This window comes from Natator depressus, chromosome 6, assembly GCF_965152275.1.
Source record: "Natator depressus isolate rNatDep1 chromosome 6, rNatDep2.hap1, whole genome shotgun sequence".
NCBI lineage: Eukaryota > Metazoa > Chordata > Testudines > Cheloniidae > Natator > Natator depressus.
Window position 1 is genome coordinate 114,103,497 of NC_134239.1, and position 26,753 is coordinate 114,130,249.

The 26,753-nt window shown below is 45.8% G+C and overlaps 1 protein-coding gene across 2 annotated transcripts in view; it reads left to right on the forward strand.

Annotated features, from left to right (window-relative positions):
* Positions 1-446: 446 nt before the first annotated feature.
* Positions 447-26,753, forward strand: part of CEP170B (centrosomal protein 170B) — a 97,771-nt gene continuing 71,464 nt past the window's right edge. The window contains exons 1-2 of one of the 2 annotated variants that reach the window (XM_074956351.1): positions 447-703; positions 4,780-4,915. In XM_074956351.1, coding sequence (XP_074812452.1) covers positions 4,811-4,915 — 105 coding nt within the window. In that variant the 5' untranslated portion in view covers positions 447-703; positions 4,780-4,810. The remainder of the gene's footprint in view (positions 704-4,779; positions 4,916-26,753) is intronic. The other variant, XM_074956352.1, reaches the window with a different exon arrangement.

Genomic DNA, 26,753 nt, shown 5'->3' on the forward strand with positions numbered 1-26,753 from the left:
TGCATATGCAAGGAATGGGCGTGCTCGCAGAAGCTGGGGTTGCACATAAGCATCTGGCCAACTTCTTATGCACATTAGGTAATGTGCCTGCAAGCAAAAATGCCCACCCATTTTTGCACCCGCGCTTTTGACAATGCGTTGACAAATTGCATTTAACAGGTGCATTTACTGTAAAGCCTGATGCACAACTACGATGCCCTATAAATAATAATCGGAGTGTAGCTCCTAAATCCGCTGGGGGTTGGAGGAAAAAGCCCTGCCCATTATCACGTCCTAACTCGTGGTTGGAACATGTCTGCTCCTCGCAGAACACACCCAAGCGCGTTGCAGCCAACTTCGCCGTGACTGGGGTCACAGCAGAGCTGCGGCTGCAGGCAGCTTTAATGTTTAAACCAGGCTGTCACCTGACCTAACCTGGCTTGTCTGCTCCGGAGAGGGCGGCGGCAGGCGAGACGGGATCGGGGGTGGTGGAAGGGGTAGGAGCCGCCTCCTGACGTCTAGAACCTGCCCTGCGAGTGCGGGCGGCGCTGCCTTCCCCTGGCAGGAGAGGGAAGGAGCCCGGCCGCAGCTGACAATGTGCAATGCCAGAGGAGCGGCCAGTCGGGCAGGCAGAGCCGGCTAGAGGCAGGCGCTGAGCCGGTACCTGCCGCCACCCGCACCTGGCGGAGCGGCAGGGGCAGGCGGCCGCGGCGGGCTGGAGCAGGTACCGGGAGGCCGGGCCGGGGAGCGAGGGGGATGGATCGGCAGCCGACAGGAAACAGCTGATCCTCGGTAGCTCTGGCCTGCGGCCTCCGCCACAGCAGCACCTGGCTGGATTGCAATGCACCAGCCGGCCCGGGCCTGCGTGCGGGCTCCGCGGGCGGAGTGGGGAGAAGCGGGGCCGCTGCCCGCTCGGTGCCTTGCCAACGGGGCTGTGAGATGCGGTGGGAAGCCGGCTGCCGCCGGGCAGGGGGCGCAGGGGCTCGGGGTAGAGAAATGCGGGGGGGATCTGGGGTACAATGTCGAGAGCGGGGCAGGGGCGGAGGCGCAGGGCGCCTGGACCGAGACAGATCTGCCAGGCTGGGGGCCCCAGGGGAAGGCGGCTGGGCCCCTTTCCAAGTCCTGGTGGCGGCGATTGATCGCTGGGGGGGCCGGGGCAGGGAAGGGGGGCCCGGGGAACTGTTCGTATGCTCTCCAGTCTAGGACTCGGGGGGTGGGGGGCAGAGCTCCCCTCCCCCGGCTCGGCTCTGTTCCGTCCTCCACCCCCCCCCCCAATGATGATTTTGGGCAGGGAAATAGACAATGTGCTTTAAACCATCTTATCCCTGATCCTCCCCCTCCCCTTTCTTCAGCCCGGTCCTCTCGAGACAAAGAGCACCGGTCTGCCTCCCCCATGACTAATGGGGTCCATCCCCCCCGCTCCTTGGTCCCGCAGGCTGGGGGGTTTGTTGTCGCACCTTGTTTGGTTGGTGTTTTCCCTGGGTGTGGATGGCTGGCAGCAGCTTTCTAATGGTGGCGGATCATGGAGGAATATGCAAGCTAGCCGGTTTATTGGCATCAGTGGCCCACCACACATGCAATCAGCATCTTAAACATCCCCTAGCGGGTTTTGTTCTCAATCTCTGCCCCTCCATTGTGGTGGATTTGATCACGTTAACATCCAGTGTGCGGCTTGGTAAATCCCCCCTCCCCACCCGTCTTCCTTTAAAAACAAAAACACTTGTATATTCAATGGGATTAAGTGGCTTTGTTCTGCCTTTTTTTTTTTTTTTTTTGGCTTGTCTAAATAACCCTCCTCTCCTCCTAGAGATGTCCATAATAAGCATTAGTTTCAGTGGTGTCTGCTGCTAGGGGTGAGTGCTGATTAAAGATACAGCCTCTCTCCACTGAATCTGTCTAAGGGTTGCGGCTTCAATTCCTCCACTGACTTTCTGCATTGTGGGCCAATAGCTGCTTTATGGAGTGTTTATTCCCTTCCTCCTAGCAACAAATGCCAACATGGACACACTGCATGGCATTAGAAGCAAAATGTAGTGTCAAGAGGTGGGCTGAGTTGCTTTATCCCCGAGTGTTTCTGTAGGATTCGCAGCATAACAGTGCAGACCTTTCTGTCTGGGTCCCTGCCCTTCACAAATAGTTTTTGGTACGAATACAAGGCCTCCCGGCTTCTTGCACTTACAGCTTGAATGGCATTGTGCCCGCTCACAAGTCGATGAGGCTGTTTTGAATAGGCTAGAGGTGACAGGGGAGTGGATTTACAGTGGCATCCTTTCTGCAGGAGAAGTCCTTCCCTTATGTCGGTTCTTGGGGCACTGGTGCCAGGTGGCTTTCTGTGATTGTTCACATCTAGGTACTTTTATGTTCCCAACAAGGAATACCTAAGAAGGGATGGAAGGAACCAGAGGAACTTGGGCGCACTCACAGATGCTAAAAAAGGAAAATAAAGGAAGCCCAGTAGTATGTGTTAGGGATACTCAGTCGTGTTCTAACCACTGACTGCTTGGTGTTGTATGGGATACAGATGAAGTCAGAATCCGTGCCCCAAGGAGTTAATAATCCTAGACAGACCACATCCAGAACCTCTCTCTGAGCCTCCCAAGGCAAGCACTATCTTGGAACTCATTTCAATGTCCCTTGGGTGGATGATGGCATTATTTCTGATGCAGGATAGTGTTTGTTAGTCTTATCGCAGTTGCAGGCCCATGTCCCAGGAGTTAATAGTTCCATATCAGCCCAAAAGCCAAGTTAGGCACTTGCCTGAGAAGAGGATGTAAAGCCAAAGGTGCATAGCCCAAATTGCTCAAAAACTAGGGGTATCTTTTCATGTGAACTTAGTGTCATGTGATTTTGTTTACACACAGTAAAAAGGGGATAGTAATACTTGCCTCAGGGCTCATGAAGTTTACTTCATGTTTGAAATCTGCTTTGAGATCCTCAAAAGGAAGATTCTGTAATGCAGAGATCATGGGGCATGTGTTATGATAAATGGTCTCTTTCCCCTTCTTGCTGATTAGTATTGTTGATTGTTTCTAGCTATAGGTGAGAGTGTGTGTGATGTCCATCTTTGTTAGATGGACATCACACACACTCTCACCTATAGCTAGAAACAAAACTTTGAGAAGAGGAAGATGTGGGGGAAATCAAATGGATAGAAAAAAGAAGGGAGTCTAATTAGTGATGCATTCTTATTTTCTTCGGGGATGGGGGGGGGTGGGAAGGTGAAGAGAGAGAGAGAAACGCTCCTCTTCCCCCCAAAACAAATGGTTTTCTTCCCTATCCACTCTTGCCCAGGAGCATCAGAAACCTAATGGGAGCGTACAAGCAGCGAACAGGTTTGCTGGAACAGTTGCCTGCAGAAGTCATGCTCTTCCTTTATGCATTAGCATTGCTGATCTCTGACCATTCCTACCTTAGAGTTAGACTGTGATTTAACAGTGAGCCTGGTATAATGGGAAGTATGTAGCTGCACTGTCCTGGAGCAGACTGGAGAGCAAACTGTGATACACCTCTGATAGCCACAGTCTGTTCCCTGTTTCTTCCCACTTGCTGCGGGGGTGGGGTGGGGAAGTAAAGAGCTACTAATATGAACAGTAGCAGGTTGCATCCCCCACCATGTACCAGCTGAGCTCCTGTGGCTGGCTCATTGAGATGGGGGGGTGCAAGGCTCTGTCCACTCCCTGCCCTACATGGCCATTCCTCACCCACCTGCTCTTCCCCTCTCCATGTCTTGTGTTGTGCCTGTGATGCGGGTACCCCACAAAGGAGAATAAGAGGGCACGTTATGTCTCCTTACTCCCCGAGTTCGTATGGCCAGTTGTTATGAACCAGCTTGACTGTTTGAATATGGAGGTGGAGGAAGCATGCACTGTGCTCCTTGCCAATCTGGAGGATGCAGCAGGTTGCCAGTGCCCAGAGAATGCCTGGTCCAGAGAGCCTCCCTGCTTAAGAACAAAAACGGCCATACAGGTTCAGACCAATGGTCCATCCAGAGCAGTGGTTCCCAAACTTGTTCTGCCACTTGTGCAGGGAAAGCCCCTGGTGGGCCGGGCCGGTTTGCTTACCTGCCACGTCCGCAGGTTCGGCCGATCGTGGCTCCCAGTGGTCGCGGTTCGCTGCTCCAGGCCAATGGGAGCTGCTGGAAGCGGCGGCCAGTATGTCCCTCGGCCCACGCCGCTTCCCACACCTCCCATTGGCCTGGAGCAGTGAACTGCAGCCACTGGGAGCCACGATTGGCAGAACCTGCGGACACGGCAGGTAAACAAACCGGCCCGGCCCACCAGGGGCTTTCCCTGCACAAGTGGCAGAACAAGTTTGGGAACCACTGGTCTAGACCAGTATCCTGTCTTCTTACAGTGGCCAATGCCAGGTGCCCAGAGGCAATGAACAGAACAAGTAATCATCAAGTGATCTATCCTCTGTTGCCCATTCCCAGCTTCTGGCAAACAGAGGCTAGGGACACCATTCCTGCCCATCCTGGCTAATAGCCAGTGACTGACCTATCCTCCATTAATTTATCTAGTTCTTTTTTGAACCTTGTTATAGTCTTGGCCTTCACAACATCCTCTGGCAAAGAGTTCCACAGGTTGACTGTGCGTTGTGTGAATAAATACTTCTGCTTCTATACCACCTGTCGGCTTTGTAGCCATTGGATTCCGGTAGCCATGTATTTTAATCTGTTTATAAACTCCCACAAAACTTGCTTAATTCATTTAGGTTAATTTCAATGCTGTCAATTAACTTGCTTCTGTTACTGGCCAATAAGTAATAACAAACTATATATGTGTTGTTTTATTTGTTCAGGATGTTTAAAGGTTAAGTGCCAAACACCAAAATGAGTGTGACTTCGTGGTTCCTGGTGAGCAGCACTGGCATTCGCCACCGGCTCCCTCGGGAGATGATATTTGTTGGCAGAGATGACTGTGAACTAATGCTCCAGGTAAATATATTTTCATAAAAAAATTTCTGATCTGGTAAATATCCCTTGAAGATGTAGTAGATGCCTTGACTGTGAAGTTAGGGGGTCTAGATGCTGTTGCAGACCTAAATGTTGCTTTTAAATAAATCCCCTAGTTCATAAGAACTTGATTTGAGGCTAAATTTACCATATTCACAGATGTTTAATGGACTTGTGAAAGTGAGCTTTCTCAGATGGTCTAGTGATTAGTCTGAGAGTCAGGGCTTCATTTGCTGTAAGATAACAGCCTGGAACAGATTAACGGTGCTACTCCTGAGGGAATTCTGAGCCAAAAAATTAAAAATTCTGTGCCAAAATTTTAAAAGTTCTGTGCACAATATTTTAAAATTCTGCATATTTTATTTGTCAACACAATATAATTATGCCATTTTCAATTATTTTGATCATTTATTTCAAAATACCCATCAACAAGTGTGTCTGTAACAATACAGACAACAAAAAAGAGTCAGAAAATTTGTTTTGACAAATAGATTCCTTACTCCACATATTAGCACATTTATATGGCTCCACAGAGCAGAGGGCAATACTAATATTTCCATGTATGTCAAGCACAGAAGACTTCAAGGGCATGTCTATACAGCAAAGGAAACCCTGTGGCTGGTCTGTGGGGCTGTTTCCTTGCTGTGCAGAATTGCGGGCTCAGACTAGAACCAAAAGTCTAGGACCCTCCCACCCTGAAGCGTCCTAGAGCCTGGGCTCCAGCCCCAGTCCAGAAGTCTACACAGCAATGAATCAGCACCGCCACCCATGCACCGTGAGCCCGAGTTGGCTGGCACAAGCTAGCCAGAGGTTTTTCTTTGCTGTGTAGACATATCCTAAAGGGCAGGACATCCTTAGGAGTGAATTTAGGCCCTGATCTGGCACACCACTGAAACATGTACAGATAGTTCAGCACCTGACTAACAGCTGGAGCTCAGCACACAGTAGGAGCCACCGGCTGGGACCTCCCCAGTCCTGCCCCTCTCTGGCTCCAGGCGCAACACGATAGTAAGCAAGAGGGACAGCATTTTGTACACGCGCTCCGCCGCGCCCACCTGTGCGGTGATTTACGTTTCCCCTGGCTGGTCCCAGTGGCCAAACCAAATGGACCTGCATGGGGCGTGTGAATCAGTTATTCTGCAGGGAAAGAGTAAAATCTGCAGGGGACATTAATTCTGCACTTGTGCAGTGCTGCAGAATTCCCTCAGGAGTAACATTACTGATGCTCATACAGACACTACACAAAAGAAACACAATTCTGTCCTGTCATGCTGAGTGGTTAGGCTATTTTTTCCTGTAGATTTTACTGCATATACCATCCATTGATGCTTGTGATTTTGATTTTTGCTAACTTAACATTTAATTACATTGTTAGTGCTTTCAGAGTAAACATCGAAGCCAGGGACTTAAAGGAAACTCTAATGTTCAGTGCAGAAACTTTAGCTGATGTGGTGGTGTGAACTAGATGGCATCCTTCTGTCCCAAAAAGTTACTGTGTTACTTGTACATAAAGATGATTTTCTCCCACCCCCCTGTGGAATAATCCAGTTTGTTCGCAGTCTTGGCCTTGATGGTCAGATGTTTCAGCTAAACAATGCTACATATTGTTGAACATACAGATGTACAAACTGGAGAAGAACGTTAACCAGGAGCCCTTCGCCTTAGGATTTCGTGGAAATTCAGGACCAAAATTCGTGGATTTGGCCTCTCAGAAACATTAATATTTAGATGCAGAGAGATCTTCATTGTGGGGTGGTTGTTTTTTTAGTTACAAATGAACTGGGCTGCAAAGAGGGGAAAGAGCTTTGTCTTGTGCTATCTAAAGCAGAGTTTCCTGTACACTCAGCCCCAGATCACTGGTTGCAGCATTTAGTGGTGATTGGCAGAAAGCTGGCTGTTGTGCAGTGGGGCTCTCTTCCCGGTTTCCACCTGCTAAATAGAGTAGAGACATGTCATAAATGCTTTTCTAATATTGTTTTCCAGTGCACACAATTTTTGTAGCTGCTGCAGGGACTTTGTGTGATTACGGATGGGAGGGGAGAGATTGGGTTTCCAATCAGAGGGGAGGTGTTGACAAGCAATCAATCTATTAAGATGTGGTCTAGCTATAACAACATTTGAGAAACCTCTACTCAAAAGGAATACTTGATGTTTTGGGGGCATTGATTTGCAATGAATGAAATGGCTAGACTGGATTTTCCAGAGTTTGCCACTCCAGCATCGTATTGTTTCATTTATTGGGGATTCCCTTGATCATGCTTTCTTGGATTGTCTTCTTATATTTCTGTGTTTGGAAGTGGGAAGTAAGACGTGCAGAGGTAAAAAATGTCCTAATATTTTCTGTAGGGCTGTATCTGACTGTTCAAACAACCTGATTGTTCCAAAGGGCTTGAGTCTTTAAGTGACCAACTTGAGGCCTTTTAAAGGAACCTGATTTCATAGGGTGGGTGCTTGGCACTTTCTGAAAATCAGATGGCTCTAGTTGGGCACTCAAAAATGGAGACCCCAAATAATAGTCACTCTTAAAAACCTTGGTCGCTGTTTCTTTCAGTGTTAGCCCATTGCAGAGCTAGCAGACTGGACCCTCCCCATTCCTCTGGTGCAGTATTTCCGTCTGAGGAGCTGCTCTGTGAGGCTGAGCGCTGATTCAGCGCCGTGCTGCTCCTGGACTAACAGACTCATGCCATCAGCAGCAAAGCCGAGCAGCAGGGATCCTTTTAAATTCCAATCTGGTTCTTTTTGGTGGGTCACAGGTCGGGGGAAATGAAATATGCGCCAGTAGAAGTTGTGAGGAGGATGTGATTGTGGTTGAGAGTCTGGGAGAGAGAGTGAAGGGAGGCGGGTTTAACTGCTCGCCCAGACTGAAAGCTGTGGTTTGCTTCTTAAGGCCAGTTGGTTGATGTTCATGTGACACATCAAACGTGACCCTTTCTGAGTGCATTTCTTTGCTGTCCTCAGTAATAAGTCTTACTCTTGCTCAGGGGTGCCCAACGTATGGCCCGCGGGATACATACATAGCCCACCAGAGCATTTAATGAGGCGGCAGGGCTCGGGCTGTCAGCCCCAGGCAGAGAATGTGTTTGGTCCACACAAGGCTGTGCTTAGGTTTGTGTGGCCCTCTTGTGTAATAAGGTTGGGCGCCACTGCTTTAGATGATACTTAACTTCTCATTTTGAGCAGCATAGTGGATTATTGTACTAGCTATTCACTTCTAGAGACGTTCTTCAGAGCTGTCTTAGGTTCCAGATGAAATGAGTTTACAGTAATCTAAGGCAGATTATAGAATTTTCACTTCACATATGTGTTTGCAAAGTTGCATGTGAGCAGATGGAGGTTGGGGTCTAAAAATAGACCTCTTGCTACAACGACTTTATCACAAAACCACTGTGCAGACTGGCATGACAGTTTGTCTTCGAAGGGGCATAAGAAGTGGGAACGTTGCACGCTGCATTGCATAGAGGTGTATTGGCAAAGCTCTTGTGTGGGGACCGTACTACTAGTTTACTGGAACCAGTACGTTTGTTTGTAACTTCTGGGTCAGCGTGCTTACTGAAAAGTTATTTTGTTTGTAAGTGTGTTTTCGGGGATCGAGCCATTAGCAATAAATTATTCCTAGTACACAGACAACAGACTGTTATTGTCAGGGGGATGGAATGTATAACCTAATAGGTCTCTACCATTATGATTATTTAGTAGCTGTACTGTGGTAATGACGAAGAGCTGATCAGGGCCTCATGTGATGCAAAAGACAGTCCCTGCCCCAGAGAGCACACTATCTGTTGTTCTGCTGCTCTAGGAATTATTTTGTGGGGTGAGGAGGGAATAGATTCTTATTTTTAAATTTCTTGAGTTGAGCTGCTTCCAGGTAACAATAGATTCCTAAACAATTAAAATGCTTTACTGTTTCATTACAGAATTATAAAGGGATGCTGTATGCTTTATTTTGACCCGGGTTTGCTTATTTCATCCAAAGGACTGGATCTACTGTTGAAGAAGATTGTAGCCTTAAAGGTTGAAACTAAATTGGTTTGCTAGGCAGGAACTTAATCTTTCTGGAACTCTTCTACACCTACTTAGAGGATTAGAAATATTTAGAATACTTCTGCAGTGTTGTCAGGCTTTTTAGTGCAAGTATTTCCACTTTTTAGGCATGTTTTGGTTCTAAACATTGGTAAAAGGGAAAAACTGGGTATAACTTGTATTTTGAAGTGCAGCCTGGATTAGTATAAATAGTTAGGGGCTCAGTTCTGTTATTCTCACGTTGAGTTGTACTTTGCTCTTCAAGCAGTCCTCTTGATTCCAATGAGATTATCCAAGGAGTAAAGTATTATTCAACAGGAGTAAAGGTTTCAAGATCCACCTCTTAATAACATAGTAAAGAATGCCAATTTTGCATGACCTTTTGGGGGAAAAAAGCAATTTTAAAAAAATATTTCCCATTAAGATGTTTTGGTTTTGGTCAAAACCATTTTTTCCCCCCGGGGGAACTTAGGGGGAAAACAATAACAACTTTTTTCAAACTTTCCTGAAAAATATAATTGGCATTTTTAATCAACTCTGACCTTCTTTTTAATCTTTTTTGTATTTGGGGTTTGAACAAAAATGAAGAGAATTATGTTTTCATAAACTGAAAATTCTTACTGAAAACTAACCACTAAAAAAACAAGACTGGCACTCTGAGCAGTGAGCAGGGAAGAGGAAGCTGGAATTGGTTGGGCACCAAGGGGTTGGGGATTAAGAACCAATGTGATGCGGGGAGGGGGAAGAGAGTCCCTGATAAGGCCCTGGGATGCAGGGGAGAACTGGAACTGGCCAGGCAAAGAGACTGCGAAAAGAAGCCAGGAAGGGGGGAGACTGGGCCAGAACCTGGGAGGATGTGGGTGGTAGATTGAGATTGGATGAGGAGCCCAAAGAGGGGTACATTAGGAGTGGGCGCCAGGGTGTGTGGGGAGGGTTAGGGAAGAGTCAAATCGCATGAGGGGCTGTGAATGGGAACTGAGGCTGGTTGGGGAAGGGAAACGGGGACTGGGTGTGGGATGATAAATACTCTGATAAATCAGGTCCGAGGTGTCTAAAACTGGGCACCCAAAATTAGTGGAAACTTTTGACCTAAATCATTTTGTGCCTCAGCTCCCCATCTGTAAAATGGGGATAATACCCTTTTAGGGGAGTTGGGAAGATAAATTCATTAATGTTTATGAAACACTTAGCTACTAACTCACAGAACTCTTCATGGGAAGAAAATCTAAGGGATAAAGGAGTTCAGGAGAGCTGGCAGTTTTTAAAGGCACAACAGCAAACTATCCCCATATGAAGAAAAGATAGGAAGAATAGTAAGAGGCCATTATGGCTCCATCATGAGCTCTTCAATGACCTGAAAATCAAAAAGTGGAAATATGGACAACTTGCTTGTGTTGTTCTTTTGTACTCATGTTTTGCATGTAGACACAAATTCAGAACTTCTAACACCATGCATTACACCTAGCAAGGGGCATAAAATGCAGTAAGAAGAGGTCCTATAAATAAATTAGGAGCAAGATGAAGGAAAGTTTAGGCCCTCTACATAATGGGGAAGGAGAGCTAATAACGGATGACATCGATAAGGCTGAGTTGTTTAATGCCTATTTTGCTTTAGTCTTCACTAAAAAGATTAATTGTGACCAGATGCTTAACACAATTAATATTAACCAGGGGGAAGGAACACAAGCCAGAATAGGGAAGAACAGGTTAAAGACTATTTAGGTAAGTTAGAAGGATTCAAGTCAGCAGGGCCTGATGAAATTATCCTAGGGTACTTGAGGATAGACCCCTGCAAATCCGTGGATATTCGCAGACCATTTTTGCAGATACAGATTTTATATTGAGAGCCCTGCAAATCTGTGGAGATCTGCTTTATATCCGTGGACCATTTGTGTGGCTCATGGATCAGATGCGGATACAAATGTTGTATCCATGCAAGGCTCTACTTAAGGAACTAGCTGAAGCAATCTCAGAACCCTTAGCAGTTATCTTTGAGAACTCATGGAGGGTGGGTGAGGTCCCAGAGGAATGGAGAAGGGCAAACATAGTACCTGCCTTTAGAGAGGAAACAAAGAGGACCCGGGGAATTATAGACGAGGCAGTCAGCCTAACGTCAATACCTTGAAAGACACTGAAACAAATTATTAGGCATTCAGTTCGTAAGCACCTAGAAGATAGTAGGGTAAAGAGTAATAGCCAGTATGGATTTGTCAAGAACAAATCATGCCAAACCAACTTAATTTCCTTCTTTGAAAGGGTTACTGGCCTAGTGGATGGGGGAAGCAGTGGATGTTGATTTTAGGAAGGCTTTTGACACAGTCCCACATGACATTCTCGTAAGCAAACTAGGGAAATGTGTTCTAGATTAAATTACTATGAGATGGGTTTACAACTGTTTGAAAGACTATCAACGAGTAGTTGTCAATGGTTCGCTGTCAAGTTGGGGGGGAAGTATCTAATGAGGTCCTGTAGGGATCAGTTCCAGACCATGTACTACTATTCAGTATTTTCATTAATGACTTTGATAATGGAGTGGAGAGTATGCTTCTAAAATTTGCTGATGTCACCAAGCTGGGAGAGGTTGCAAGCACTTTGGGGGATGGGTTAGAATTTAAAGTGACCTTGACAAATTGGAAAATTAGGCTGAAATCAACAAGATGAAATTCAATAAAGACAAGTGCAAAGTACTTCACTTAGGAATTAAAAATCAAATGCACACGGCTACAAAATGGGGAATAACTGGTAGGCAGAGTACTGCAGAAAAGGATCTGGGGGTTATAGTGGACCACAAATTGAATATGAGCCAACAATGTGCTGCAGTTGCAAAAAAAGGCTAATATTGTGGGATGTATTAACAAAAGTGTCGTATGAAAGATACGGGAGGTAATTGTCCTACTCTACTCAGCTGGAGTACTGTGTCCAGTTTTGGGTGCCACATTTTAGGAAAAAGGTGAGGAATTGGAGAGCGACCAGAGGAGAGCAACACAATATTATAAAATGTTTAGAAAACCTGACATATGAGAAAGAGTTAAAAATAACTGGGCATGTTTAGTCTTGAGAAAAGAAAACTGCAGGGGGGTGGGTGGGAACCAGATAAGTCTTCAGATATGGTAAGGGCTGTTATGAAGAGGACTGCGATCAATTGTTCTCCATGTCCACTGAAGGTAGCACAAGAAGTAATTGGTTTTATCTGTAGCAAGGGAGGTTTAGGTTTAGCCCCTGTCTACACTACAAAATTAAGTTGACCAAAGTTATGTCAATGTACATGTCCACATTATGTCCCCTCTGTTCCTGGTGCATATCCTCACTAGGAGCGCTTCCATCGACTTAACTGTGTGGGGCATTGTTGGACACTGACAGCTGGAGCCCACCCCCACAGGACTGTGGGGCTATGGCTGTTGGCCCCGGATGGGGGGGGCGCTCTGGCTGTCAGCTGCATGCGGGGCTGACAGCCAACAGGCGATGTAAATAATGCAGTGTCTCCACAGCCACTATATCGACTTATGTGCTATGCCTCTCACAGAGGTGGAGTTATTAGGTCGGTGTAGTGGGCAACTTACATCGATGGGAGCAACATTGTAGTGTAGACACTGACCGAGTTAGACCAGGCCTAAGATATTAGGAAAATCTTTCTAACTGTAAGGATAATTAAGCACTGGACAGTGGCATAGCTACAGTGGTGCAAGTGGTGCAGTTGTACCAGGGCCCATGAGGTTATGGGGTTCAATCATCACTGAAGCTGAACTGGACCACCATGGAAGAGTGAGGCCCACTGGCCCCACAGGGCACTGGGCGAGGCTGGAATGGGAGGTCCCTCTGGTTGGGGTAACCCTGGGCATGAGCAACTGACAAGGACACGTGGAGAAGGCATGTGGGCGGGGGTCAAAGTGCTTGGGGATGTGCAGGGACAAGGTTGCCTGAAGATGGGAGATGTGGCCCCCTCCTAGAGACAGCACGCAAGGTAAAAGCCACTTTGTATGGGTGGGGACTAGGAAGGGTTGGGGGAGGGGGACTGTAGGATTGGAAGACGGGAACTGGGGGGCTAGATCAGAGCTGGGGAGATAGGAGATAGGGAGATGGAGCAGAACTGGGTGGAGCTGGGGTGCTTGATTACAGCTATTTAGGATGGGGGAAGAGGGTTGGAGTGCAACTTGGTGGGTCTGGATCACAGCTGGGGAGCTGCAGGGTGTGGCAGACTGGGGTTGGAGCCGAGCTGGAGGGGACTGAGTGGGGAAGCTGAGGGAGGGCTTGTGGGGGCCTGAAATGGGGCTGGGAGGGGGATCAGGAAAGTTGGAGGGGTAGAAAGGGGAACTAAAAGGGCCTGGATTGGGGTTGGGAGAGCTGGGGGTCTGTAGGGAGGCTGTGAGGGAGCTGGAGGGAACCTAGGCAGGAGCTGTGGGACGGGAGAGCTGGACTGGGGCTATGGGGAGCTAGGCAGGAGCAAGTGGATGGGAGGGGGGCTGTATTGGGGTGGATTTCAGAATTGGGAAGGGGGCCTCTAATTTATTCTTGCACAGGGGCCTTCTGGGGCCTTGCTAGGCCATTGGCTCTGAAATAGGTTACCAAGGGAGGTTGTGGAATCCCCGTCATTAGAGGTTTTTAAGAACAGGTTAGTCAGACGCCTGTCAGGGATGGTCCAAGTTTACTTGGTCCTGCCTGCGTGCAGGGGACTGGGCTTGATAACCTCTTGAGGTCCCTTCTTGTCCTACATTTCTATGATTCTGTAGTGATGAGCACCACAGAAAAGCCTATGAGGAAATTAATAACTTTGTCTTCAGAGCAGGGGTTGAACAATGTGCAGTAAATAGGGAACCGCATATAGAATAATGAAGAGAAAACAAAATATTGAACAGCTGCTCATTAAGTGAGCACTGTCTACCCTGTGCACTGAATGAGAGAGCATTTTTCCCACCAGATCCCGATGTGGTTATGTAATTAAATACGGTCTCATAATGCATAGGTCCAATGTGTCTGAATTCAGATTGCATAGGCAACATTACTTCTGATGTTTCCTAACTTCTGAGTGTTTGAATTTGCAACCTTCATAGTGTTCTTGTTTTTTTGGTCTCATATGTATAGCGTATACTAAACATACAGAGCTATGGCTTCAAGAAAATTGCCATGAACTTTTTAATCTACTTGGCTACATTTTCACTCTCGCCACTGCTCTTTGGGTGAATTCATCTTGCGCTGCAGCACCCTTCCGGAATACCCGGGCTCTGGAGACTCTCTGAGTTCTGCAGAGCCAGCGCCACTGGTTCTAATGCCCCTCCGCCCCTCTTGTGGAGGCATTGGTGCTGGCGTTGTCTGGGGTGGAAGCAGGAGAGGTCAGGGCAATCCTGTGCTCCAGCCTGACTGTACCATTGCAGGGGCCCATAGGGTCTGAACCAGCCCTTCATTACAGGAGGCAGAAGCTGCCTCCCCTCTGTCTTAGGGCTGACTTTAGCACCAGTGCTGGAAGGACAGATCTCACCTCAGGTCTCAGATTACCCTAAACTATTTATTTGTTCATTAAGTGGGCTAGGCGCCTCACAGACACGTCTGAAGTAGGCCTATCGATGAATCACAGTTAACTCAAAAAAATGTATCACGATTAATTGCACTGTTAAACAACCGAACACCAACTGAAATTTATTAAATATTTTTCTACATTTTCAAATATATTGATTTCAATTACAACACAGAATACAAAGTATACAGTGCTCACTTTATATTATTATTTTTATTACAAGTATTTGCACTTAAATATGTGAATATGATCAAAGAAATAGTATTTTTCAATTCACCTCATACAAGTACTATAGTGCAATCTCTTACAACTGTAGATTTTTTTTGTTACATAACTTCACTCAACAACAAAACAATGTAAAATTTTAGAGCCTACAAGTCCACCTAGTCCTGCTTCTTGTTCAACCAGTCGCTAAGACAAACAAATTTGTTTACATTTACAGGAGATACTGCTGCATGCTGCTTATTTACAATGTCACCTGAAAGTGAGAACAGGTGTTCGCATGGCACTTTTCTAGCCAGTGTTGCAAGTGTAAGCGGGGGAATAGTTCCGCTCTTGTGGGGAACTTTCCTGTCTTCTGCGCTACCCTGGTGAAGGGGCTAGCGAAAGGATCTGAGTCCTCACTCCCACTTCCTTTACCCAGTGGCCTCCCTGCCCTTGAGGACTCCCCTTCCACTCTCCTGTCTGGCAGAGTCCTCGTGACCCCAACAAGGCTGGGCCCAGGATTCCTGGGGGGCTCGACGCACAACCCTGCTGCGGTCACCTAGGACAGGGTCTAGGGTATCTCCACTCTGGGGTACTCTCTCTGCACTGGGCACTTCTCTGACCCACTGACCATTACATACAAGCTAAAGCAAATGCAAGTTATTTAATCAACAATTTAAATTTAAAAAGAATAAGGAAAAATGGGAAAGGTTAAAGGAAACACATCAACCCGCTCTGTGGCAGGGAACATCACAAACAGTGTCTCTAGAATGTCCGGGCCGTTCACAGTCTGTTCCTTGTAAGTCCCAGGCCGCCTTCTCAGGCCCTGGCTGTGCTGCAGGGATGATGTCGGTTGGACACTTGCTCTGGTGGTGGCCACACGCTCTCAGGCTCTAAGTGGTAGGATCCTTCTTCCCAGTGTCGCCCCCGCCCTGTCAGGGTTACGATCCAAGCCTGGCCTGCAGAGCCTCTTGGCTGAGGCGTCTCCCTGTGCTGGGCCCGCTGCCCAGGGTCCCCCTCGCTCTCCCCAGCTGCTCACCGCACCCAGCTCCAGACTGCTCCAGCCCCAGCTGCACCACTCGGTCTCTGCACTGCTGCTGCTGCTCTGCCTCCAGCTCCCTGGGCTGCTTCTTTGGCCCCTCTGGCTCTGGTTGCTGCAGCTCTGCTCCCAGGACAGGTCTGCTCTGCAGGCTGCTTCTGTGACTCTGCTCCCAGCACTGACCTGCTTCCTGTTTTTCTGGCCTCTCTGGCTCTGGTTGCTGCAGCTCTGCTCCCAGGGCAAGTCTGCTCTCTCCGGGCTGTGCCTCTGGCTTTGGGGCTGCAGCTTTGCTCCCAGGACAGGGTCTGGTCCCTCTGGATCTGGCACAGCTCTGCTCCCCAGCTTAGCTTGGGCCCCTGCTTTGACCCAGGCAAATCCAGCTCACACGGAGGATGGGACCTCCCTGGTCTCCTGACTCCCTGATTAGCCTGCCCGCTCTGTCATTCAGGCTGACCTGGAGCATTGGCCTCTCCCCATTGTTCCTGGGGACTGTCAGTCTCAGGGTCCTGATTTCCCATAGACCTTTCCCCTTTTAGTACTGGGAGCTAGCCAACCAAAACACCCCCACTGACTGTTAGTAAGGGGGCAACAGTCCCCTTACACAAGGTATTTACATGCCAGATATGCTAAACATTCGTATGCCCCTTCATGCTTCGGCCACCATTCCAGAGGACATGCTTCCATGCTGATGATGCTCGTTAAAAAAATAACGGTTAATTAAATTTGTGACTGTACTCCTTGGGGGAGAATTGTATGTCTTCTGCTCTGTTTTACCCCCATTCTGTCTGATATTTCATGTTATGGCAGTCTCAGATGATGACCCAGCACATGTCCATTTTAAGAACACTTTCACTGCAGATTTGACAAAATGCAAAGAAGGTACCCATGTGAGATTTCTAAAAATAGCTACTGCACTTGACCCAAGGTTTAAGAATCTGAAGTGCTGTCCAAAATCTGAGAGGGACGAGGTGCGGAGCATGCTTTTAGAAATCCTAAAAGAGCAATACTCAGATTGGAAACTACAGAACCCGAACCGTCAAAGAAGAAAATCAACCTTCTGCTGGTGGCATCTGACTCAGATGATGAAAATGAACATGTGTCGGTCCGCTCTGCTTTGGATCATTATTGAGCAGAACCTGTCATCAGCATAGACACGTCCTCTGGAATGGGGGTTGAAGCATGAAGGGACACGCGAATCTTTAGTGCATCTGGCATGTAAATACCTTGTGACGCCGGCTACACCAGTGCCATGTGAATGCCTGTTCTCACTTTCAGGTGACATAGTAAACAAGAAGTGGGAAGCTTTATCGCCTGCAGATTTTAACCAAACTTTTTTTTCTGCGCGATTGCCTGAAGTCGGAATGGGTGGACTTGTAAGCTCTAAAGCTTTACCTTGTTTTATTTTTGAATGCAGTTATTTTTTGTACATAATTCTACATTTGTAAGTTCAACTTTCATGATAAAGTGATTGCACTACAGTACTTGTATTAGGTGAATTGAAAAATACTATTTCTTTTGTTTTTTACAGTGGAAATATTTGTAATAAAAAATAAATATAAAGTGAGCAATGTACACTTTGTATTCCATGTTGTAATTGAAATCAATATATTTAAAAATGTAGAAAACATCCACAAATATTTAAATAAATGGTATTCTATTAACAGCGCGATTAATCGAGATTAATTTTTTAATCGTGCGATTTAATTGTGATTAATTTTTTTAATCACTTGGCAGCCCTAGTCTGAAGACAAAGGTCCCTGCTCTGAGGCGCCTACAGCCCACATATAAATGGGGACTGTGCTGTAACAGCAAGCAAGTGAATGAGCTGTGGGGTTAGCACAAGTCCTCCTAGTTTCATGACATCTGAGTATAGCCCTGCTATTTTGGTTCTGTTTTTTCACGTGTCTATTTTGCTAATACTTAATGGAGGGGTGGGTTAAGACTTATCCAACTCACCCAAGAAGCAGGTCTTGAGGGGGCTGGAGGCATGGTAGACCCTGCGGGGAAAGGCCGGAGATGGTTCTCGTGCAGCAAGCAATGGGGAGGGAGGAACAGGGATGAATAGTGTGACGTGAAGTGGGCAGATACTCAGGCAGCTTGAGCAGACGAAAGGTCGTGAGGGCTTAAGGAAAAAGAAGAGTAGAGCGTTACGTAGGTGCTAAGCTGGGCAGAGCCTTGAAGAATGTAGCATGAGCTGGAATTGAAGGACACAAGGCAGTGAGCAAAGGGGACCAGAAGAGGGCTGGATGTGACTGGACTATTTGGTTTGTACGTGTGTTTGGGGGAAGGGACGTTAGCCTTTCGTTGCTCCTAGTAAACGTACAAGCCAGACTTTTTTGTGGCAGCCTTCTGGACAGATTGCAGAATGGCACAACGAGTCGGGGAAGCCAGAGAGGAGGAAGCTGCAGTAGCTGGGTCGAGAGAGGATTAATGATGAGTTATAGACATGTTATTTCAAACTGGCTGAGAAAATTCAGTGTATGTTCTGGTTAAGACTTATACTCCTGAAAGATTCTAGATCCTGACCTGCTGAATTGTGGGTTTGTTTCCTTCCCCTGTCTAGAGTCTTCCCTTAGAGCTCTTGACAAGTGGCGAGAGCGCCACAGATATAAACCCATAAAAATGCTGGTCAGCTGCAAATCTAGTCTATTTCAAAATAATGGATTAAGCAGTCTCCAGCACTGCACCCACCTCTGAATCCCCTGGCCAACTGCTGAGAGTTTGCATTTATATTTTCCTGGGTTGTGTGTGTGTTTTTAAACATTTTTCTGCTCCCGGTTGCTATACCAGGGCCCCAGTCCTGCACTGGAATCTATTCGTGTCCACCATCTTGCTTGTGATGAGACTAAAAGCATCAACCTCTGCCATTTTGAGGCCTGGCTCTATTCCTGGGACTGTAATAAACTCATATCCCCTGTGGATTGGGCACAAAGTGGAGATGCATAACACACACCCACCAGTGGGCTACTCTAGCACATACCCCTACACTTATGCAGAGTCCCATTGAAGACAAGGCATGCCCTACTTTGACATATATCCATTGTAACAGATCTGTTGCAGGGCTTAACTGATTGTGCTGGAGAAATAGTGAGATCGACTGTACACAAAGTGCTGTCAAATGCACAAAGTAGACAAACGAGGGAAAAGAAATCCATCTGGGTAATCTCTCTTGGTGTTGTGAATTTTGGGTGTTACTTGTAGCAATAATAAGTGAACAAATTTCAAATCAGAGTATGCGGTTTTTAAATTGATCCAGTGGTCCCTTTTAAAAGGCTGGCACCAGGAGGTTTAAATTTCCTTACTGGGACAGTCACTGTTTTGCACTGTGGCTAGCTCTGAGCATTTCCCAGAGTGCTAGTAACAGTTGTTACTGACAGAAGCGTAACCTGCTCGGCATGGAAAGTATTTGACTTAGAATGAATGTTTGCTGCAGGTTGCTGCCAGAACGCTGCAGTTATCTGAGTGCCAGTGACACACATCAGACTATCGTTAACATACAGAATACAGCAACTGCCATCCTGTATTTATTTTATCTCAGAGGCTGTTCGGAAGTTGCGGACTGCAACTTTGTTGTGGAAACAGCAACTTTCTGCATTCCCGGCGGCTTTTTCACAATGCCACTCGCAAATGTGGCCTGGCCGCCCTCTGTCATGATGGAGGGGGAGCTGGGCTGAATTTCAGGGAGTCATGCAGAGGTACCATTTAGGTAGGGTGGGCCAGGGAACTGACCCTCCTGTGCTTAGCTTTCACATAACTCAAGCTGGGCTGTTCTTCTTGTCAGGGGGAGGCTGTTTGTGGTCCCATCCTGGGGCAGGGAGTGAGGTGCACGGAGCCAGCTGTGGAGAGGCTGGCCCCTGCGGCTGGCGGCAGCATCCAAGGGCTGGAGGTGCTGAAATGAGCCTCTGGAAGCCAGGCCTGGCAGGGAACTGCGGCATGGAGGAGGTGGGGTATGTGCTGGAGGAGGTGCGGCATGGAGGAGGTGGGGAGCCTCTGCTGCCACTGGGATGGGGGGGCCTGGTCCCTGCATTCCTGCACACTCTGGGCTATGATCGCAACTCCCTCCTAGGAACTCCAGGGGCTGGGGAGGGGGCGAGGGCAGGGATGGATGTGGGGCAGAGAGGGAAGACCCTACATTACTTTCCCCCAGCACATGGTGCCCACACTGGCGAGCTTGGTCCCTGCACTGTGTGCCCGCACTGGGCCTAAGTGGCCCCTAGACCGCCCACGGTAAGCTGCCTCCATCAGTGAAATCTGAAATCGTGCCCTTACTTCAATGCCACTTAAATTTGGCCCAGCTGCAACTTCCTTTGATAAAACCGTAGCTTTAAAGCACTGTGGCTGCAACCTTTGAGCCTAAAATCACAACTTTCTGACAGCCGTATTTATCTCCAGTAACATGATCCCTCCTGGCATTGGCAAGGCTGAGTTCCACGCCTTGATCCTGTGCATAAAGCTGGAGCAGAAGGGCTTTGCCCGTGGGTTCTGTGCTGAGCCTGGGGAGAGATGGAATCTGGATCTGCCTAGAGACCTGGGCTCTGACTGCCACTAAACCATATGGGGAAATGTAAGAGGCTGCTTGATTCTCCCCCCTCTCTCCCTCTAGGCAGCTTTCTGACCCTGTGGATCTCACTTTGAATCTGTCTGCGGCCCACTGTTTTCTTTCCTCTCTCTTCCCTGCATCATTCCTGGAGCTCTCCCTGCTCTCTATACATAGAGCCATGGAGACCTGCCACACAATATCTGTTCTCTGTGGTATGGGATCTCCCTCCATGGGGACTCCACTACTTTGGATTCCTGCATTACAGAGCCACATTTTTAAGCTGCTTATGGTTCTAACCCAGCAGGCTCAGGATTTGAGGCTATGTGGCCAATGTGGTGACAATATTTTCAAGGACCACAGACATGCCATTTGGCTGCATGGGTAGGCGCAGTATATGAAAGGGCTGATGCAGGGTGCTGGTGGAGGTTTTCAGATTGGCACACAGAGATTTAGGGTAGGTGTGTTTGGAAATATGCCCCTATCTACTGTAGGCTTTAGGGGGGTTATCAAAGTGTACAGTACCCCTCCCTTTGGATAACTGTTAATTTGAGGCAAATGGTAAGTTCTAGGTATTTAAAACATGGTGTATTATAGACTGTGATGGGGAAACAGCGCAATGTAACATTATTAAGAAGTGATTATATTTCCGGAAAATTAATACTGTGTAAGGCAATATTGTATTGTTCCATGTTACCCTTCAGAAAATATAGTAAACGCTGTTATTGAGTGTTCAGGAAAAGCACACTTCTTGTCTACAAGATGTGTTAATTTGAACTGATAGTAGGCTCTGTACTAGAACTGGAGAAACTTCCAATTTCTCCTTCGCCTCCCCCCCCCCCCCCCCGGGTTTAACCTTCTGTCTGGCTCTTTCTAGCTCTAGTCTTCCATACAAACAGTTGTTCCCCTACCCCCCTCATTGAGAAGATGAAACCTTGTTTTTGGTGTTTCCAAGTGGAATAGAAATGATACTTGTATTAGTGTTGGAATGCTTAGTGCTCTGTTTATCTCTGATTTTGCTCCTCCTGTAAAATACTTACAGCTATCAGCTTGTTTCACTTGTTTTTTGCTTTATAATTATTATTGTTTTAGACATCCTGTTGTGGATTTTTTTAAAAGAAGCACATGAGAAATTCAGATAGCAGCGTTTCCATTTTAACCGTGTCTCCCGCCCCATCCCGTTACATAGAGCACTGTCGTATTTTTGCGATGGAGGATGCAATTGAACATGTTTCTTACTCTAGCACCTTCATCAGCCTGATCGAGTCAAAATGCTTAATAAGCTGATGGTTCCTAAAATTCTGATGTAAATGTGGCTGTTCTTACTCTGTGTGACTTTATCCACTAGGGGCCTAACTCCCAGTGAGGTCAGTGAGAAGACTCCGACTTCAATAAGAGTTGGATCAGGCTCTAGTCTAACAATCTTGAAGGTGATCACAGTCCGTCTTGTTCATGAGTAGGATATGAAGCATTCTGCTCGAAACCAGAAGAACAAAGGTTGATCAGCCTCCAGCCCTTGAGGTTACTGTTACACTGAAAGTGAGAGCTATTTCCCTTAAACTTAAGTGATGTCATAATAGGCCACTCCTGTTCCCAAATAAGAGTGAGCATGGGCAGATTTGCATGGAAATAAGTAAAGGTGTGAATTACAACTCATTTTAGTTATTTTGCTTCTAGTTTCCAAGTAGACAAGCCCTCAGGAGCTCATGTTGCTGATTCTTATGGCGTGCGTTTGTTGATACAAGTGAAAGCAATAAAATTCCCCTTTTCTGCTGGGGAGCACAGCATTTCGCATCCGTGTTAGTTGTATAACGGTTAAAACATGAACTTTTGTTAATGCTTTCTTTAAAGAGATGCTGCCAAGTAGTTTCAAGACTGTGGGCCAGATTCTTCGCCTTATTTCTGGTCCTTCTGCATCACCAATCACCATTCCTCCATGGAGGAATTTTCAGCTGTAACCAAATTGCATCACTGTGGTGCAAGAAGGATGCAATTTGGTTACAGCTGAAAATTCCTCCATGGAGAAGACTTTTTGATTCTAAGTCAGCAGAGTCAGCTCCTAAACCAACCTACCCACTCTTGGTGTAGGAGCTGCGATGGGAGTGGAGCTGATCTCTGCTCCCCCTATGGCAATTTTCAGCTAGCACATGGGCCCTAGGGGACTGTACCCAGCTGTCATAAGTTCCAATAGCCCCAAGGCTACACTAATGTACATCAAGGCCATGACCAGGGAAGCTTGAGAATCAGGGAAGCATAACCAAACCCCTGATGTCCACACTCCCTATGTCCCCCTTCTACACGGACTGTATCTTAGTGCAAGAGAGAATCAGGACCTCTATAACTTGGTGCAACAGAGAGTCTGTCTTGCATAAATCTTTTTTTTTTTTTTTGTGGGGGCGGGGGAATCATCACACGTTTGCTGTGTTAATTTCTGTGTGGCACACCATAAGTTCCAGCTGGCTCTACCACAAATGTTTAACAGGCATTGTGCCCAGAATTCTCCATTTCTGAAGACACCACTGATTACTTTGATGCCCCAAGCGTCAGCTGGCCCAGGAACCAGGGAGTCCCTGGTAGTGTTAGCTGCTGGGTCATCCAGTCAGAACATTGCTGATCTGCTTCTCTGTGTCCCATGGGTGGTACGAGACCTTTCAGTATGAATGGTCCAGCCAAGAACCTCTATCAAAGGGGCAATAACTCAGAGCAGTAGTACAGCTTTTACCTGCGTCTTGATTTTGGCCCATCATTCTCCTTCCTGGTTCAGTTCTGCACGGTGCTGAGCACCCATGGCTTCCATCGATGGCAGCGGGTTTGTCTTGATTAGGATTCAAGGCTGTGTTGCTGTTAGAAGATGAGTTAATGTCCTAAAACTCCAGTCTAGCCAAGGCAGTGTAGACTTTTAACAAGTGCTAAGAAGATTGAGTTGCCGCTAGGCTTAAACTGGACTAGCTTAGCAACTGCTTCCCTCCTTTGCCACATGAGAATAGGAGGACCTGTTAGTCAATGCCTTCCAACAGCAACAAACCTTTAAATCCTAGTGGAGGTAATCTAAAGGGTAGTGAGCACTTGACACCTTGAAGGGCAGGTTCCTTGGTCGTCTCCCATTACGACAGGGGTATATCCTGCTTGCATCGTTGGGCCATCTTTTGGCATTGTGAAACCACATAAGAGATTGTATTATCCTGTAGGGCAGGGCAGGACGGCTTGAGTGACAGCTTGTGGAGGGAGATGATGTCTGTATCAAAAACACTCATAGTCCTGAGGCACATGCAACCCTCTCAGATGGTCCCTTGTTTTAGGCCCAAACTTGGCCACATTCCATACACATTTGACAGGACTTTCTTCTGTCATTTCAAGTTATTTACATCAGAGGTAGAGTCATGAAACCGAGGTTACAGAAAGAATTACTTACAATAAAGGGATGAAGCCCGCAACCTCTTTGAGGCCAGGACCAATTTTTGTTGTTGTTCTCTTTGTACAACACCCAGCAAGATGGGATCCTGGCCAATGACTGGGGCTGCTAGGTGCTACTGCAAGACAAATAAAAAATAAAAATGAACATATTTCACTTCCTGTGTGAGTAGCCCTGTGTGTCCATGTCTGTGTCCATCCATTTCTCATCTTGGGTCTGCGTCACACACTGCATGGTCCAATTGCTAGGGCAAAAGCCTACGACTTGAGAGTGGGGTTCAATTCCCTGCTTCGCCACAGACTTCCTGTATGACCCTGAGCAAGTCACTTAGCCTCTCTGCGCCTCATCTGTACAATGGGGATAATAGCACTGCCCTCCCTCAGAGGTGTTGTGAGGATTAATGTGTTAATGATTGTGAACAGGGTGGATTTGATTTAAATCAAATTCATTTAAATCACTAGTCAGGAAGACTCGATTTAATCATGGTTTTCTACATAAAAATGCATTCTTGTTGGTTGTTATAAACTTAATACATATTCTTCACAACTCAGAGATAAATGTAGGTTTCATTTTTAGAAGGTACACACTGTACATTTTTAAACAGTGATTGATTTTGAAAACTTTTCTAATTAGTTTTACAGCTATATCAGAAAATGAATGATTGTTTGGTTATTTCATTTACCAAAGGTAATTGAAGCAGATATTTATGAAGTCATTGGGAGGTGAACTATCTCCAATTCAACAGGTTAATCATTAATATTTGGAGGATTTTATTGCCATGCTGTATGAGGAGGAGAACATCACCAGACAGATGTTTAAATTGTTTTATATAACTAAAACAACAACGTTAAGTATTCTGGATTTTTTTTCTTCAACAGCAAACATATACTATTTTAACAAAACAAGCATATGTCCCTCGCTTCTCACATTTACCTCCAGACTTCTTCTCCTTGTCCAGATCTATTCCACCTCCAAAAATCTTCTATTGAACTTTCTGAAACTTTGCACTTTTAGAGAGAGGTAGGAGATTGACTCTGTGTACACAAATTTGCAGAGGGACAATAGAGTTGAGGTCTGTTATTTCTCACCTCTATATATTATTTATTTATTTTAAAACATTTTTGCTGTTAACAAGCATGTTACCTCTGGAGACACAAATCCACAGTTTGCAAACTGCAATATGAAGCATTTCTGATAGTATTTTCTAGACTGAGCACTGAGTCCCATTGGGTAGATAGAAAGATTAACCTAAGTAATCTATACAGAAGCCCCTGGAACCCCATACGATTGGGTCCCTAATCCACAAACTATTGGAACTTATTTACAAAACTTTTCTTAAACATTACATGACTGTATTGTCTCATACTATAGAATTAGAATGTATAATTCCTATTCCATGATGAGATATCTTTGAGCTATAATGTATCTTAATTAAAAGTATCTTTGGATAGTTTTTTTCCTCAAAAAGCATTTTATCAAAAAAATCCAACTTAAATAAAAAAATCTGATTTTTTATTTATTTTTTTAAAAAAATAATTGATTTTTATCCACCCTGATTGTGAAGTACTTTGAGATAGAGTGATGGAAAAAGCACTGTGTGAGAGCTAGAAGGTGGTGGTGGGGTTAGTAGGGGGTTGCCATAAATGTGTTGGAGTCTGGGGGGTACTCTTGAATGTTACTTCTCTGCGTGCAGTATCAGTTGTCCAGAAGACATTTTCGTATCATGGAAACTGTTGTACAGCTTTAACTATCATGGTCACTTCCTGGCTCGACTGCTAGAGTAATGACACCTATTGGATGGCATGGCAGTTAGAATTGCCTCAGCAGTAAGGATGATTTTTCATTTGGAACTGACTGTATTTACATATAATGGTGACCCACTTTACTTATAGGGTTTTTTTTTTCATGAGATACCACAATATAGCTAAGCAGTAACTTCTGCTTTCTGAAGCAGGATGCAAATGATGTAGGATGTCCCATGATATATAAACATGTTTGTTTCCAATCAACCCATTGGGGTCATTCTGGAGGACACATTTCAGTGATTGAAACTTAGTCTGGAAAAAGAAGAAAAAGCTGAGGATTTATCTGCTGCCAGGAACATTATCAACGTGTTTGACATCAGCAAGGGAGAAAAAATTCTAGTAAACTGTTACAATATTTGTCACAAAAAAGCCATTCTTTTGTTTTGATCCTGGAATTCTCTTGAAACAAGTGCTAGCCTCTCTTTGCCTACAAGCAAGCTGGTAGAGCCATTTTTAGAATAGTGTTGTGGAAGTCAGTGTGTATATACCAGGAGAAGGGGAGCTACTCCTCTCTTCCAACAGCTGATTGATAGATATTCAGAAAAAGTGTAGCTTTGCCTCCTTACTTTGGTGGTTTGTTCATTTTTAGAGATACCCAGAGATACTACAGAGGTTTATATTGATGTGCTTTTCATTGACTGGTCTAGTTTTTCCAGTTAGAATTCAGGTCATATTGGGAAATTGAAAATAATCCTAAATATAGAGCAGAGGGTATCAGTGACCTCATTACATTTTTCAAAACCATAAAGATCATATAAAAAATTGAACACAGAAACAATTTATTTTATCTGTAGTTAATTCAGGCATTTTGAAGATTAAATTTACTGAGTGCTTGTAACATCATGTGAAGTCACTGGGACTACTAATTTGAATAAAGTTATCCATGTGTAGGTATTTCCAGAACAGAATTCTTACATAATAAAGTAACATTTGTTATTGAAAAGGAAGCAAGCACCTTTCTCCTAATCAAGAAGAAACTTAGATGGAAATGTATTACATGGATTGAGTGGAAAATGTGCATATCCACCTCAAAAGATGATGTCTTCTTTACTGTGTTTAAACAAAAAACCTGGAATCTGCCCCAGGCTTTAAGTTTGATTAGTTTGGTTTGAATGTGTACTGCTATAATATATTGAAATCCTGGACTTAAAATCTCTGCGGCTTTAAATGAGTCTTTCCTTTTAAAAATAACTTGGTAATAAATGTTAGAAGAAAATTGATAGGTAGGTTTGTGTGTTTAGCTGAGGTGGGATTGTAGGCACCAACCTTGCAAACTTTTACCCTTGTGCTAAAC